The sequence below is a fragment of the Eubalaena glacialis genome, chromosome 13 (genome assembly GCF_028564815.1).
Source record: "Eubalaena glacialis isolate mEubGla1 chromosome 13, mEubGla1.1.hap2.+ XY, whole genome shotgun sequence".
In the NCBI taxonomy this organism is placed as follows: Eukaryota; Metazoa; Chordata; class Mammalia; order Artiodactyla; family Balaenidae; genus Eubalaena; species Eubalaena glacialis.
Genome location: NC_083728.1, coordinates 62,092,719 through 62,105,378, shown reverse-complemented (window position 1 = coordinate 62,105,378; position 12,660 = coordinate 62,092,719). Strand labels below are relative to the sequence as shown.

The window sequence follows — 12,660 nt, the reverse complement described above, 5'->3', positions numbered from 1 at the left end:
AAACCTTAGCGATGTGTCTTAGGGAGGGATGGATCATCTTTACACTCAGCACCATTGCCTCAAGATGGAAACGATCTCACACCCCTGGGAACCCAAGTGGAGCAGGAAGGGTCTCAGGGTCTGCTGTCCTTACAAAATACTAATTGAGCTTGTCAAACTGAATACTGTTGCTTAAGGAATTGACAAGCGAAGATCTTTATTGCAAGAAACTAGTTTTTGTTTTGCTTTGTTATTAGCTATTTAATCGTTTTCCTTAAAACTATTATATACAAAGTGTATACAAGGACATTTATTTTCCTTAATATTTTTGAAAAATTGCTATCAACCTAAGTACCCAACAACGCAGTGGGTGGATAGATTAAAATATAATATCATTAAACAATAGGTTATTATGAGGCCATTAACATATTTTCATAAAGTACATATGACATGATAATAAGTGAAAATAATAGGATGAAAACTGTGTAGGTAATATGATGGATTGTGCAATTTAAAAATGAAGGGTGTTGGACACACGACACAGTTTCTATAATTATTATAAATTTTAACTTTGAAACTCAGGAAGAGAAGTCTAATTATAAAGAGTGATATGATATTGCCCTTTTGGGTTTGTAATAATAAAATGGACCTTTTAAATCAGAGACCAGCACACCTTTTTTCTGTAAAGAGCCAGAATGTCAGTATTTTAGGCTTTTGTGGGCCACCTACGTCTGTCACATATTATTTTTTGTTTTTGTTTTGTTTTTTAATCCTTTGAAAAATCTAAGAAGCCCATTCTTAGCTCACCAGTGTTACAAAAACAGGCTGGGGGCTGGATTTGGCCCTTGGGCTGTGGTTTGCTGATCCCTGCTTTAGGTGATTTTATTCTCTCTGTATGCTCTACCTATTTTAATTTGGAGAATTTGTGACGTATTTCCATGCTCGGCATTTCTGACACACATTTTCCCCAAGTCACTTTAGAATAGCTATACCAATCCAAACTAGCCCTTTTTTGGAGTTAATTTGTTTTGTTCACTTCTAGAAAGAAAAGTGAAATATACATACAGCATATAATCGTAGAGAGCCACGCTGTCCAAGATGGTAGCCATCAGCCTCAGGTGGCTAATTAGAGTAACATTAAGTAAAATTAAATGAAATTAAAAATTCTGTGCCTCGGTCCCACGAGCATGTGTACTGAACTGTGCAGATATAAAACACTTCATTCTATACTGTTCTGTAGGACAACAATGTTAGAGAAAACCCCAAATAATACTCTGGGTCTAACACTATGGTGAGTTTGGGTCACCCTCTCTCCTACGGAAAATAACATTAATGGAGAAGGAGGGACAGGTATTTACAATGGAAAGATGATGAGATTTAGAGTCAAACAGAGCCAGAAAAGCAGACAAAAGTTGATTAATCTCAACAAGTTCAAAAAACAAATCTACCATATCCTGGCTGTGTGATCCTGGGTGAATCATTCCACTTCTCATTGCCCTCCATTTCCTCAGCTGTAAAGCAAACATTATAATACCTACCTGGTGCAGATTTTGAGGATTAAACAAGGTTGAGCCTGTGAAAATGTGCAGTAGCTTTCTAGTTCTAGGAGACATATGCAAATAATTTACACTGGCCCAAATGGGACAACATTCATAAATTCAGAAAGGACCATTTCTCGCCAGTATGGTTAGATTTTGGCATCTTGGGGACACGGAAAAATACCTTGCATTTAAGGAATGTCAAAGCTTCTGCTGAAGATTATACTCCGCTTGGGAGAAACAACTGGCTACTCCCATGACCTGATGACTTCAGGGACCCTCGGGTTTCTCATAACCATGATGCTTTTGGCTTCCCTGTGACTGCTTCTAACCTTTGCCCCCGCAGCGAAGAGTTTGATTTGTCTCAGTCTTTGGGAATTGAGATGCTAGATTTTGGTACATGGTGAAGATTCCCCTCTTGTCTCTCATCCTCTTAATTACCCTGAGGCCGTTGCCTCTGCTCTCCACCTGCCCCCTCCTCTAGCTGATCTCAGGAGCAGCCCACCTTCCCTCTGGCCCCCCGACTCACTTTTGATCACCAATCCCAATGAGGACCCATTTGGCAGTTATGGGGATTCTCCAGGGTGTAGACGCACTGTATGAAATAGAGGGTAAGGTCTCGGCTGTGCCAGGGGACTTTGAGGAGGGGCAAACCAGCTAGAGAACCACGGTGGACTCAGCTAGAACTTGTAATTCTGCAACCTGCTCTGGGAATTGGGGTGGGGGCGGGGCATTCTCCACTCCAGAGGATCCATCCCAGGCAGAGAAATCCTTGATTTTTTCCGTGCCAACACTGTGATCTCTGTTCCATATTTATTTTTGGTCTCCTCCCCCTAGCAATTCATGGCTATACCTATTAAAGTGCTTTTTTAATTATTATTTCCGCCCCCCCCCCCAGTTAAATGGGGGAGAACCACATTTTTCTTTTATTTCTTCCTCCTTAGTGGAATCACAAAGGATGATACAGCCTTGCAAACAAGTCACTGGCCACGGGCTAGTAATATTTCCCACAATGAGAAAACTGTGCCCAAGATCACCAACCAAGCACCTTTTGCTAGGGTAGGGTGCCACTTGGATGGCCTGCATATTTTATTTCAATTATTTTCGTATCGATTTGCAAAGCTGTGATAGAAGGCAGGCAACGAACTATGTCCCCCCCACCTCCCATCCCCCTGCCCCCAACCCAAAGCCCCACGTCCCATCCTTTGGCCCCAATCCTGACAAAGGTCTAACGACGAATGGCTGGGATAGCTGGGAAGTGAGGGTTTAGACATGAGCAGAGCGGTTAGATGCTAAGGCAACAGGGAAAACCAGAGACATGCTTATGAGAGTCAGCTTCACCTCACAGAGAGCAACAAGGGAGGGCGGTGCAGAGGGAGTGGGAGAGAACTTACATGGCAGGGAAGGTGATTGGACTCAGACTTATGTCACAAAACAAAAAGAGCCACGAGAGCGGGCTTACTTGCGGAGGTATATACAAGCGAACTGGGGGCACTGTACATGGAAGATCCCTCCTGGTTTGCCTGGCACAACAGCACGGTGCCTACGGAAGAGAGAGAGAGAGATGGTATCTGGTTGGGGGACAGGCACGCTATACCTGGGGGATCACGGCAACGCAAACGAGAAAGGCAGAGAAATGAAAACACAGCCACACGCCCGAGCGCAGGATGGGGACACCCAGGGAAGCCCCCTGCCTTAGCCAAAGGGGATTGGTAGGAGCCCACCCGCCCAGCCCACCACGCACATGTCATTCTTTTGCACATGGGGTTTGGGTAGTGGGGTCTGGTTTCAGATCAGGAATGCAGGCAGCATGGCATAATCAAAAGGGAGCTTTAGAAATATCACAGAGAACTGGGCAACAAGCTTGACTCAGATATTACTTAGCTGTGTGATCTTGATAAGTCACTGTACCTCTCTGTGCCTCGGGATTCCCATCTGGAAAATGGGGGTGAATATACCTATCACCAGGAAGGGTTATGAATCGTATTACTGGAGAGGTGCCCAACACAGGGGCTGGCATGTAATAATCACTGAATAAATGGTAAGCGCATGCATCGATATGTTTAAAGAAAACTTTTCCTCTCCCCCATTTTAGTCTTTCTGAATCAGTTCTTCAGAGGAAGAACAGAAGTAAGGCAGGGAAAAAATAAAAGCAACTTGGCCATCCCTGGGACCCACCCTGGACCCATACTGGGCTCGGGTGAGACCACTTTTGGCTTCTGCGTTTCCAGTTTCTTCCCTGAAGCTCTCTGCCTTCCAGCAGGAGAGGCTGCTTCCTAAGCCTGCGGACCACGGCTGCACTGCAGTGATGACACTCCTCTCCCTGATTTACAGCAAAGGGCCTCGGGCTTATCCTTGCAACATGGAATTTTATAGCAGGGAAGAGTGGTGGAATCCTGAGATAGCGCCTCAATCTATGACATCTTGTGAATAACACCCACTCCAAAGATGACCAGGTTAGGGAATCTTCAGGGTATCAGTTCTGTTCTCCTGCTGCCGCGAAGCTCAAACGCAAAGAGTTTGAGAAGAATGAGAGAGACCTTTGAGGACTTGTAAGCGTGTTACTGATGATACAAACGGGCTCCTGTGGTTTCTGTTCCCTTTCCTGGCTGGGCAAGGTCAGCCACCTCCATTTGTTTCTGCTTTCTTTTGTCATCACAGCCGCTGTGAAGCAATCTCCTGGGAGAAATAGCCCTGACTTCCAGTCAACTCACCTATCCTTGGAGACTTGCCCCTTGGGAGGGGTTCTGCAATCCTTTGGTATCTTTCCCAATGCCAACAAAAGGGAGTTAGAACCTCTAGAGTGAGAGGGAGGTTTGCCAAATAGAGAGGGGCTGCCATACAATAGCATTAAGAGACAGGAATCTTTTCTGAACTTCAAAACCAGATGCAGTTCCAAAGGGGGTCTCCAGGACCACCATCCTTCAGGTATTGAGCCAAAATAGAGGAGTCACATGAGGAGGACTGAAAAGGTTTCCTCAAATTCTACCCTCTGTTCCCTGTGTTTCTCTAGATTCTGTACATTACGTCCAGGCAAAACAAAGACTTTGTTAAAATCCCTAAGCCATCTCACCCTTCCCACAACACAAGGTTGGCCAATTCCATCCAATCTTTGACAAGGAGAAGTAGCTCATGGACAGAAGTTCTATCTGAAGGGATCCCCCTAATCGTTCTCACATTTAACCTGCTATGCCATGCTTATAGCTGGAGAAGAGCCCCCCTCTTTCTCCTCCTCCCACAAAAGCCTGGATAGAAGAATGAAATTAACTAACCCTCTCTGATAGTCAATATATTGAGGGTCTGGATGGGCCTGAGTCATAATCAACCTTTGCTAAACGGATAGTTCTTTCTTCTTTCTACTTTATTTAAATATAATTTATTGCAACGTGTAAGATGAAACTTCACATGTTCTAATTTCTATTCAGTAGGTTTTTCCAGTTCTGGCAGGAAACTGGCATAGTATAGGGATTAAGAGCAAACAAACTAAACACACCCAGATCATGGGGCACAAGGTCCGAAATCAACCCACAGGAGGCAGGATACCTACGAGAAAAGACATGTCCTAGCCTCTATTCTGCTTTATCAGGGAAGCTCCTGATTTTGCAGGGGTTGCCTGTAAGCTTGGGCTCAGTGCTAGAAATCTTAGAAGAAACTAATATTTCTATAGGATATACAGAAAGCTACCAGATCAGAATCTTCTGGGGAGAAGGGGACCCAGGCAGGCGGATCGTGAGAAAGCTCCCTGGTTAAAAACCACTTTAAAAACGAGATCTGAAGTTTCTTGGGGTGCCTAGGTTTCCAAAGAAAAATATAATTGTAGCAAAAACATATCCAGAAAGGCATTTCAGTATTGTGCAGTTAAAAACCTTAGGGTCAATTTTCAATACTATGCTCTGTAATTTAGTGAATCCCACTGGGACACAACACAGATTCTCTCTAGAAAACTAAATCCTGGAAGTGCATAATGATGCTTTCCTAATTTTCTTATGCTGTGGATTCTCAGAAAATAGACTGAAATAACTTTGGATGCCCTCTTTGTAGCAAAAAAAAAAAGTCTTTATGCAATGATTTTGACCTTTGTAAAATAAAATCCATACTGTTACAGGACTTGGTTTTTATTTTACCTGAAAACATCCTCCAGTTTAATTTGCAAAGTACTTATTGTATGTTCTGTTAGTACTTTGTGACCTTTTCTTACAAGAAAGCTTTGAATTAAACAAAACCAAAGCGGCAGAGAAGAACACTGTAACCTCCATGCGTTTTTTGGGTGGGGGTCAGTAATGTGTGTTTGTTTAAAAAAGTCAGTCAATTAGATAATAGGGTACAAACAGCAGTATGAGGAGTGTTGACAAGGTCATTCAAGGCACTTTGTGATAAACTATATGGAAAAAGAATCTAAAAAAGAGTGGATATATGTATATGTATAACTGAATCACTTTGCTATACAGCAGAAAGTAATACAACATTGTAAATCAACTATACTCCAATAAAATTTTTTTTAAAGAGCACTTTGTGATATAGCATGGACTGAGCTTTCTAATGAGTCTCCCAAACTGAGTCTTTGATCTGCCCCCCCAACATAGACACTCCAACAACCATGAACTGTCTATAACCATCGCAACGTCCTGTATTTCTCAGACTTCCGTGCCTTTGCTTTATAAACCTCCTTAGAATTTAAGGATGGCAACTATGTTCAAATTATACCACTATCCACCCATTCCTTAACCAGGAGAAACCATTCATCAATTTCAATAGTGTCCTTTCCCATTAGCCTGGAATCCTCAGGATCATTCTTAACACAGTTTCTAGGCAGTTACTATCATTAGATCAGTGTCGGTGGACGGGATGAAACCTCTATCCTATTCCTGCTCTTACTGTTAGGTTAAACCATATGAAATTGACCTTTCTTATGTCAAATAGGGTTGACATTGGCAATTATATGTGGTTCAATTGAAAATAAAAGAAGTGGTTCTCCCCTACCCCCAACCCTTCTGCATTAAGTGTCACCTCCTCTCTTCCCACTCCCCAGGAGTTAATTAATTACTCCATCTTCTATGCTCCTATCACACTTAAAAAAAAAATCTCCCTAGTAGATCCTTTGATACGCAGTGTTACAACTTTTTATTTACATACCAGTCTTAGCTACCGAGAATCCCCCTGGATCAGAGTCAAATCATACTCATCTTTTTATCCCCAGCTCCTAGCAAAATACCTGGCCCTCAGAGGGATTAATGAATATGATTGATTTATTATGTTTTTAAAGACCTCTTCATTTCTATTTTCTTTGCTAAAAATAGTGTTTTTCCCAACCAACCTTTCTGTCCCTTGTTTATAGCTGGGAATTTGCATGCCTACGGTTCACACTTGTTTCCTCCTCTTTTCTGGTTCTTTGAAGGTTGACTCATCCAGTTTAAGTGAAACCTGGGGAGCCTGGTCGTCCGTTTCCTGGAAGGTTGATGACTCTATCTGCAGCTGCAGGCACTGGGATCCATGTGCCAGACCACGATCCCGGGATCATCAGAGCCTTTTCCAAAGCCTGTCACGCTCACTTGCTAATCAGAGGGCCATGATCGTCAGCATCCTAAATTCTGGCAAGATGTGGGTCCCGGTGGCCGCTCTCAGGCTGGATTTGGCATCTCCAGTGGGGGAGGGTGAGCCAGGATCCATACCTCAGATGGGGCCACCCAGCTCTTCCTCCTCACCTGGAGACTCCCCACTGGGTAGAGGCCCATTCCTGGCCCCTGGAGGGGCAAGGAGAAGCCCAGCTGGGGTGTTTCCTACCACAGACAGGAAGGGGAAACTCTCCACGTTTTGTTTTACTCTGCTGCCAACCCTTACGTGAAGAACTTGGACACAAACCAACTGGAACGAGGGTGCGGTTTCACCCCTCCAGGCCTTGGCACAGGGTGGTCCTCTCCCAGGAAGCCCTTCCTCTCCCCCTGAGATAACTCCCCTCCCTTCCCACTGGGCTCTGGCTTCTCCTCCTCCTAGAGACCGGGTCTATTTGCCTCCACCTGGCCAGGTTCAGCTTCCCTCCTCTGCTTTTCTAGATTGTGTTGCAATGGTCTATTTAACGAGTATCTTCCCCATGGATGCACTGAACTCCAAGAGGTCAAGAATCATGTCTTACTCGTCGTCCTGTGCCCATGGGTCCAGGGACACAGGCTCAGAGGCAGGAAGCAACTGAGGAGAGAAACTACGGGAAGGGATTCTGGTAGGCAGCCCTGTCACACTTTCAAGAAATAAAATTAGAACGTTAAAGGAAGAAAAGAAACCTGAGAAAGAAAGTGAAAGAAACTGTTTTGCAACGGTTGCCCTTCCATTTTAATACCAAATAGGCAGAGCTACAAGCTAGTCCAGTGAAATGCCTAGGCCCTCCCTATAATTTCTGAATTAAAAAAAAAAAAAGGTCAAAGAAACATTCCAATTGCCTAGCAACTGGGAATGACTGATTTGCTTCATTAGCTCCAAGATGAAGATGGGCTGGGAGATTTAGAGAAGGATGCTCTTATCTCTGTTGAAATGCAAAAAACAAAGACCCAAAGAATAACAACAACAACAAGACTTTGTAAAACACCTAAGAGCCAATGGGAATTCAGGAGCACCTGCCCTGTGAGGTCCGTGTGTGTCCCGTGGTCCCTGTGTCTCCACAGACATCTAAGAGGTGCTTGTCCAGGGTCACTTGAAAACAGAGATCATTGCTGGAGTCCCGCTTCCCAGATGTCACTTGTCCTATGATGGGATCCAGGGCGTGCTGCCCCAAATTGTGCCTCAATGGCATATTGGTTAGTTTGAATTAAAGTTACTTAAGAATACTGAAACTTCTCTCTGCCTCCCTGAAAGCAGGAAATACATCTCTCACGTGAAAGGTGCCCTCCCAGCATCTGGAAGTAGAAAGACACCCTTATCATCAGAGATAGGGAATTCTGGGCCGAGAAGCCTGCACCAACAAATCTTGTGACTTCTTTAATTTACTACCCCAAGCTCAAACCAAACTCTGTTTAGACTCTTTACTAATTCAGCATCCAAAGCCTAAGCTTCTTTGTGCTGTCAATTCCTCACACATTTATTGTCTCTTTGTCTAAAAAGTATAAAAGCTGCCTGCTTTGGCCACTTCTTAGGTCCCATTTCTATGAGACCTCTGTGCACACGTATTAAAATTTGTTTCTTTTTCTTTTTCTCCTGTTCATCTGTCTTGTGACAATTTTATTATTAGACCAACCACAAGAACTCAAGAGGGTTGGAGGGGGAAATTTCCCCCTCCTGATACCTAGTAACTCTAGAAAGAGGGCTGAGGGGAAAAAGTCCCAGAGGGGACCATTACAGAGCTGCCTTCCTGTCTCCAGTGCTCGGCTCGGGAAAGATGGGGCTATGAGTTCATTCATTCAGCAGCCGTCTATTGGGACCTACTGTGTGCCCACTGTGTGGATCTGGGGTACACCTGCTGAACCCCATATGCTTTTCAAAAATAAAAAAGATCAATTCTTTTAGTACTCATATGATCAGGAACAAATACATACACAAGAAAAAGAAAAAGAAATAATTCTGAATATCAACCCCAAGCCTTAGACAACACAGTTAGTTACTTTGCTTGCTGAGAAAAATAAAATTTAAAAGTAATTTTGGGCTTCCCTGGTGGCACAGTGGTTAAGAATCCACCTGCCAATGCAGGGGACACGGGTTCGAGCCCTGGTCCAGGAAGATCCCACATGCCACGGAGCAACTAAGCCCGTGCGCCACAACTACTGAGCCTGTGCTCTAGAGTCCGCGAGCCACAACTACTGAGCCCGTGTGCCACAACTACTGAAGCCCGCGCGCCTACAGCCCATGCTCTGCAACAAGAGAAGCCACCGCAATGAGAAGCCCACGCACCGCAATGAAGGGTAGCCCCCGCTCGCCGCAACTAGAGAAAGCTGCGCACAGCAACAAAGAACCAGAGGCCAAAAGTAAATAAATAAAATAAATAAATTTATTTTTTAAAAAAAGTAATTTTGGAACAATTTTTATCAGATGCGACTATTATGACTTTGGTAAAATATTTATTCCCTCTTTCTATGATGTATTGAACTCATAACTGAAAATGTTCCAAAGTAATAGGAATCACTACTGGAAATAATATTTTGATTTCATATAAAAAAAGAAACTTTTATTCAATATTTACCAAAGAGTATTTACACTGCATTGGTCCCTCCCTAATAAGAAGGGTCAGATAGTTTTAGGTCTTTTTTATAGATGGAAAAAAAGGAGGCACAGAACAACGATGTCATTTACGAAAAGCCTTACCATCAATCAGAGGCAAATGCCAGGTGAGAAACCAGCTACCTGTGTTCCTTGACCTTTGCTCACTTTCTCAATGACTCCTTCCTGCTTCTATGGTTGCTGAATGATTTTTAAAGCTTTTTATTTTTAATTAGAGTAAAAGTAGGAAAATACTGGTTATGGTTGAAAAAACAAACTGTGAGCTGGGGAGAAAAGGAGACTTCACTGAAACAGAAACCCGCTGACTTCTTTCTTGTGGGAGCAGTACTTTAAGAAAGGGGGTGGTATCACCCAGGGTTCTCACAACCACTTGCATCCCCAGAATCCCCTGGAGGGTTGGTTAAACACGGAACGCTGGGCCCCACTGCCAGTGTTTCTGATTCCATAGGTCTGGGTTGGAGCCTGGGAACTTGTATCTTTCACAAGTTCTCATGTTGTCTGGGGACCACACTTTGCGAAACGCTGGAGAAGAGCCAGTCCCCCAAACCTCAATGCCCTGAGTTCTTTCCACCCTTAAATCCGAGGTTTTCAAAGCCTCCAGAGTTTAAGAACCACCTGGGAGAATCTGAAGTGGTGTACCCTCCCAGGCCCCAGCCCTGAACAGTGTGACTCAGCGGGTGGGAAATCTGCATTTCCATCAGCAACCCGGGTGATTTGGCAGCTCTGCAGATGCACTCAGAGTAAACCAGGCCTTAGGTCATCACATATTTAGAAGAAAAATGAAAATGGCAAAATATATCTGGTCTGTTTACTTCTGTGGGCAAAGAGGTAGAGTTTATTTACTTTTGATCTTTCCCCTTTTGTCCTTTGACCAATTTTGCCCTTGCTTTGGAGCATTTCAAACGAAAAAGCGTACCTCACTTCTAGACCAAGCTATTCTGTCAAAGTCTCTGGAGGCAGGCTGGGGAAGAAGGCACACAAAACACCAATCACATCATCCTAGAGAGGTCACCCTTGGTTTTCCATCCAGAAGAAGACACACGGCACTCCTGCGCTACTGTATGGGCTGAGTGGTGTTCCCTCAAAATTCATACATCGAAGTCCTACACCCAGTACCTTAGGACGTGACTGTGTTTGGAGATAGTATCTTCAAAGAGGTAATTAAGGTAAAATTAGGGTAGAACCTAATTCCTATAACTGATGTCCTCATGAGAAAAGGAAATTAGGACACAGACACAGAGGGAGGACCACGTGAAGACAAAAGGAGAAGACGGCCGTCTACAAGTCAAGGAGAAAGGTCTCGGAAGAAATCAACCCTGCCAACTCCTTAATCTCAGACTTCTAGCCTCCATAACTGTGAGAAAATAAATTTCTGTTGTTGAAGACACACAGTCTATGGTACTTTGTTGTGGTAGTCCTACCTTATCATGAACCCTGCCTTGAGGATCAATGAGGAGCTATCGTGAGGGTCCCCTATGAAGCATCATATAAGCATCAAACTTCTGTTCTACTTAGAGACCTGGGAGGTTGCCATGTGGTCCCTGCCAATGGAGGTTACTGCTTCCAATTGACAAATTCATCCAAAGCCTGACGATTTTGGCTTTTACAGTTACGCATTTTTGAACAGACTAGCGTTGAGCTAATCCATGTAAGAATATTTTCACAGCTAATACCTAAAGCTTTTATACATGCCTGAAAGATGAGCTTCTCTGAAGGGTTATGGGAGCATTTTAAGTACAGAGGTATTTCCATTTAGGCACAGAGGCTGCAGAAAATATTGCATGTATATTTAATTCTTATAAATCAAATCATGTTTTAATTGCGCCAGGGCATTTCCATATTTAAAGGAGCCCTGGAGTGAATCTGTCTATAGTGTAAATAATCCCTCTTTCCAGTTTATTTGGTGAGCTTTTATTTTCCTATTTAGAAAGAAACACATCACTTTTTTTTCTTTCCACGTTTTATTTTGACGTAACTGCAGAAAAAAGTTGCAAGGACAGTACGTCAGATCTCTGTACAACTTTCTCCTTGATTCTTTATTGTTTAAAAAATATAATGACTCGACTGTTGTCTTAAGCTCCTGCCTCCAAATTTAGGCTAATAGAGGCTTTTACAGAAAATAGTTGATTGACTCAATATGATAATAAATATATCGGATCCTCAAATGTTACAGTGACAATTCCAAAAATTGCTTACTGAAGACCTGCTAAGTGCCCCGCAAACCCTCTCCATGTTTAATTTGGATCATCCCCTACTCTTAACCCTATAAGAGAGGTACTACTATTATATCCACTTAATGGATGAGGATACTGAGACAGAGAGAGTTGAAGGATCTTGCCCAAGATCACACAGACAGAAATATTGTGGTGCTGAATGAAAAATAAACCAACTAGATTCCTGGACCCATGGACTTAAGGCTAATCTTCTAAATCAGGTGCAGGCAAACTACAGTCTTCTGGTGAAATCCGGCCTACCACCTTTTTTGTATGGCCATGAGTTAAGAATGATTACATTTTTATATGGTTGAGGGAAAAAAAAATCAATAGAAGAATAATATTTGGTGACAAGTGAAAATTATATAAAATTCAAATTTCAGTATCTATCAATAAAGTTTTATTGGAACACAGCCACACTCATTCACTTGCATATTATTTATGGCTGCTTTATGCTACAACAACAGAGCTCAGTAATTGCAACAGAGAACGCATGGCCCTCAAAGACTAAAATATTTGCTACCTGGAACCTTACAGAATACATTTGGGGACCCTTGTTCTAACGTCTACTTTCTGTTTGGAACAATACTACTACTAATTATCTCTCAGGAGAGCATTAGCCACCCCCTCCACCCAGGAAACTGTCACTAAAAATTTCAGAGGGTATCATTTTATCAATACTTTGTCAAAAATTTAATTTTATTTCAGTTTTGTTTAAAAACAAACATCCA

At 43.0% G+C, this 12,660-nt stretch overlaps 1 protein-coding gene across 6 annotated transcripts in view; it reads right to left on the bottom strand.

Annotated features, from left to right (window-relative positions):
* The window catches only part of RBFOX1 (RNA binding fox-1 homolog 1), a 353,845-nt gene that overhangs the window by 78,875 nt on the left and 262,310 nt on the right, over positions 1–12,660 (bottom strand). For 5 of the 6 annotated variants that reach the window (XM_061209599.1, XM_061209598.1, XM_061209601.1 and 2 more), the window contains exon 8: positions 2,980–3,060. The exons of the other annotated variant lie outside the window; for it this stretch is intronic. In XM_061209599.1, coding sequence (XP_061065582.1) covers positions 2,980–3,060 — 81 coding nt within the window. The remainder of the gene's footprint in view (positions 1–2,979; positions 3,061–12,660) is intronic. 6 annotated transcript variants of the gene reach the window in all.